Source organism: Lindgomyces ingoldianus (genome assembly GCF_010093535.1).
Source record: "Lindgomyces ingoldianus strain ATCC 200398 unplaced genomic scaffold BDR25scaffold_88, whole genome shotgun sequence".
Lineage (NCBI taxonomy): Eukaryota > Fungi > Ascomycota > Dothideomycetes > Pleosporales > Lindgomycetaceae > Lindgomyces > Lindgomyces ingoldianus.
The window spans coordinates 42,388-46,223 of NW_022985249.1; the positions used below are offsets into that span (position 1 = coordinate 42,388).

The 3,836-nt window shown below is 37.3% G+C and overlaps 1 protein-coding gene across 1 annotated transcript; it reads right to left on the reverse strand.

The window, feature by feature from the left end:
• Positions 1–2,464: 2,464 nt before the first annotated feature.
• On the reverse strand, positions 2,465–3,052 carry BDR25DRAFT_363918 (uncharacterized protein; the record flags this gene model as incomplete). Its single annotated transcript, XM_033696806.1, has 1 exon — positions 2,465–3,052. The coding sequence occupies one exon, from the start codon at positions 3,050–3,052 to the stop codon at positions 2,465–2,467; it is 588 nt and encodes a 195-aa protein (XP_033539407.1).
• Positions 3,053–3,836: the final 784 nt, after the last annotated feature.

Sequence of the window (3,836 nt, forward strand, 5' to 3'; positions counted from 1 at the left end):
AAAAACTTTAATAATTTAGAAAGGCCTATGCTTAACAGCTTTAAAAAAGTTTAAAGCGCGCAGTAACAGAAAAAAGGTAAAGAAGCAGGTGTAAGCTAAAGTAGGTAAGCTATCCTAAAGGCGCTGTAGATAGTGTAATTAGACTAGGCATAACACGCAAATGTGTAAGCAAGAAGCAGAAGTAGTATCTAAATAATATTCTAGGCTGTACTGTACTATATAGTGCCAGAGCGGGTTGTTATGGGCCATAATAGAGTTTGTTGGGGTGGGGTCTTGGCAAAAGTGAGCGACTCGGGTGTGTGAGCAACTCGCCTATGAAGTACGTTAGAATTATTTTAAATATATATGTAACCCCTAATAACTTTTTATATAAGGTGTACAAAGACGCTATAGCTTAGGGAAGAGTGTAGGTTAATTACTTTCTGTGCAAGCAATTAATCCTTAAGGGGGTAAAAAAGAAGAGAAGGTGTTAGTTAGTTACCTTCTATGTAAGCAATTAATCCCTAGAGAGGTAAGAGGGGAGAGGAGGTGTTAGTTAGTTGCCTTCTGTGCAAGCAATTAATCCTTAAAGGGAGAAAAAAGTGTTAGTTAGTTATTACCTTTTATATAGGTAATTAATTAAGGGGGGGGGGTGTTAACAAAGTAGGCTGCTAATAAGAAGCCTTCTTTATGTAGCTACACACATAGTAGGTTTCTAATTATGCAGCCTATATTGTCTTCTCTGCGTAGCTACGCACGCAGTAGGTAAGTAGTTGCATAGCCTATATTAACAGGAGGCTTTAGGGCGTATAAAGGCTTAGTAGTAAGCTCTTTTTGTGTAGCTACGCACGCAGCAGGTTACTAATCTTGTCTTTATATAATTAGTTAATCTAGGGGCGCGCATAATGCTTGTCTAAGCCCTCTCTGCGTAGCTACGCACGTAGTAGGAGTAAGCTGTTTATATAGTAGCAGTTTTATTAATTCTTACAAATCTATCTATTAAGAATAATATCCTTTGCGTAGCTACGCACGCAGTAAATAGTTTATTAATAAACTAATTAGTGTTAGTTAACCTAGGTTTAATTAAATAAACATACACCTAAAGAGTGTACTAAAAGGTAAGTAAGTAAAGATTTTCTTGTTATTAACTACTACCCTCTCTTTTTATATAAAGAAAGAGAGTTTTTAAGTACACATAGCCCCTAACGCACAGGCTAGATAGCTAATGTTTTAGGCAACCTAATTCAGCTGTACGCGTGTACAGACGCAGCTGTACTTACATACAGACATATAACGTACTTTACAGGCAAGTTGCTTACACACCTAAGTTACTTACTTTTACTAAGACTCTACTAAACTACTTTTTTTACACTAATGCATTTCTAACAACACTACTTAGACATGCTAAAAGAATGTTAGATATAGCTTACACTTTAAGGTTTTAAATAAAATATAAAACTTTTAAAGAAATATGCTGTAGCTATGTATAAAGTTTTTTAAAAGATAATAAATAACTATAGCGCTAAATAACTTTTATAAGCTAATTCTATAGCTAACTTATAAAGGCTAAGTAATAATAAAAAGTAGGTAATTATTAAAACTATACTTAAGCTATATATATAAGAATTTTCCTTTTAGATAGCATTTATAGCTAATATAGCTAATTCTTTACACAGTAAGTGTAATCTAGGCTATATTAGCATAAACTAGTCTAGTATATTTATAAATTATTATTTAAAGCTTAAAGTAAAGTTTTAAGCATAAGTATAGTTAATAAATATTTAGCGTATTTTAAAGCTTATTTTACTAAAGTTATACATGTTATTATTCTAGATGCTATACTTAGCTTTAATATTCTTTATAAATCTAAACCTACTTTAAATTACTTTAGAACTTTTATAAACAGCTTTTTTATAGTTATACTTATACTTAAATGTTACTTTAAGCTTTAGACAACACTTTATAAACATACTAAGCTAGTTTATGCTAATATAGCCTAAATTACACTTAGTATGCAAAGAATTAGCTATATTAGCTATAAATGCTATTTAAGAGAAAAATCTTTATGTATATAGCTTAAGTATAGTTTTAATAATTACCTACTTCTTCTTATTATCTAGCCTTTATAAGTTAGCTATAGAATTAGCTTATAAATATTATCTAGTGCCTTAGTTATTTATTATTTTTTAAGAGACTTTATATATAGCTGCAGCATGTTTCTTTAAAAGTTTTATATTTTATTTAAAAGCTTAGAGTGTAAGCTATATCTAACATTCTTTTAGCATGTCTAAGTAGTGTTATTAGGAATGCACTAGTATAAGAAAAGTAGTTTAGTAGGTCTTAGCAAAAGTTAGCAACTTAGGTGTGTAAGCAACTCGCCTGTAAAGTATGTTAGTAAAATATAGTAAATTATAATTAGCAAAGGTCGTTCCAAGATTGACGGCAGTCTAGAATAGGGCACTGAGAAGCAGTTAAAGGGTGTACGCTAGAGCCTGATATTTAGAAGTATTTTCCATAGTTTTAGGCCTATTGGAGCAGCGGTGTGGGTGAAGAGACCATTCTTGGACAAGACCCAAAACGATTCGAGACAGCGAGATCCAGCGCTGATGAGAATTATTTGGTGTCTCATTATCCCCGAGAATCGAAGTTTTTGCCGGCTAATCCATGTTCCTTTGCTTCCATTGTCGGCTTGATCTTCCATATCAGGGTTAAGATATTGCCAGTAAATCTTCAGGGCGGGTACCCTGGGGATGGCAGGGGCAAGAACAATACTTCCCACCGCAATGTAGAGCAAGTAGTACGATTGCGAGTGACACTTCGACGGCTTCGTCACAGTTCTAGAGGAATTATCAGCTCGAACGGTCCAGTTGAAAGGAAGAATCCGGTCAACCCAATCATCCATGGCCATGTCTCCAGGTTTCTTGGACTGCTCTCTCCAAGCCTCATTGCATATATATTGACTCCGGTTCCCAATCGACAGAGCGTCATAGTCAGATCTACAACAGCTTTGTCCGATAGTGAGAGTTCTTTGGCCGTGCCGTCGCAAAACGAGGTAGTGTTGAAGATCGCTCATTCGTGGGTTCAACAAGCACTATTCCCATGACAGTGATCGCACATATTAAGGCCGATGTTGTTCATGATGGCTTGGTGTAATTTTCAGCAGGGTGAGTCAGGCGTGCAAGGTGAAGATTGGCCGATGGGAGGCTGTGCGCCACAGGCTTGTCGGAAACGTTTAGGTGCCCGCGCCAACACCCCGACGTATTGTCGGTATAATCAAAGATCCGTACCTTGACTTTGATGCTGAGGCGCAGCTATTCGAATCCGTTGAAACAAACACAAAAAGTAATTTTTTGAGCACCACAGTGAAAATGCGACTGGAGACATCGGTCACGTGGAGCGGTTTCATGTGCGACAAGATCGGCTCCGCCCTTCTTCCCCTACGAGATAAGCGGTGAGAGTTCATGCAAAGCCTCGGGCAAGGCTAAATCATACGATATGATCCGGTCAAGACTTCAAAAAAATCCGGTCAGGTATCGAAAGACTGAATGCATCGTCGCTAACGTCGTCCAAATTCGGCAATTGTGGCTTGAGGCGTTCTCACTCCACTACGCCAAATCCGGATTGACCAGTGAGATATAAGCAGGGAAGGCTTTGATCACGTCTCGTGAGACCACCGGAATGGGATATCTCTCCAATTGGGGAAAGCAAAGTGAAGCAGGTCTGGATACTCGATATGGGAAGTTCCGCAGTACCTGTGAGGAGGTAGCAAGGGTTGCATGTGACCGAATCGATTAAGAATCAATAGTATTACCCAAGAAGTTGCATTTGATTTGGACACGTCTGCGCAGTTCAGAGCT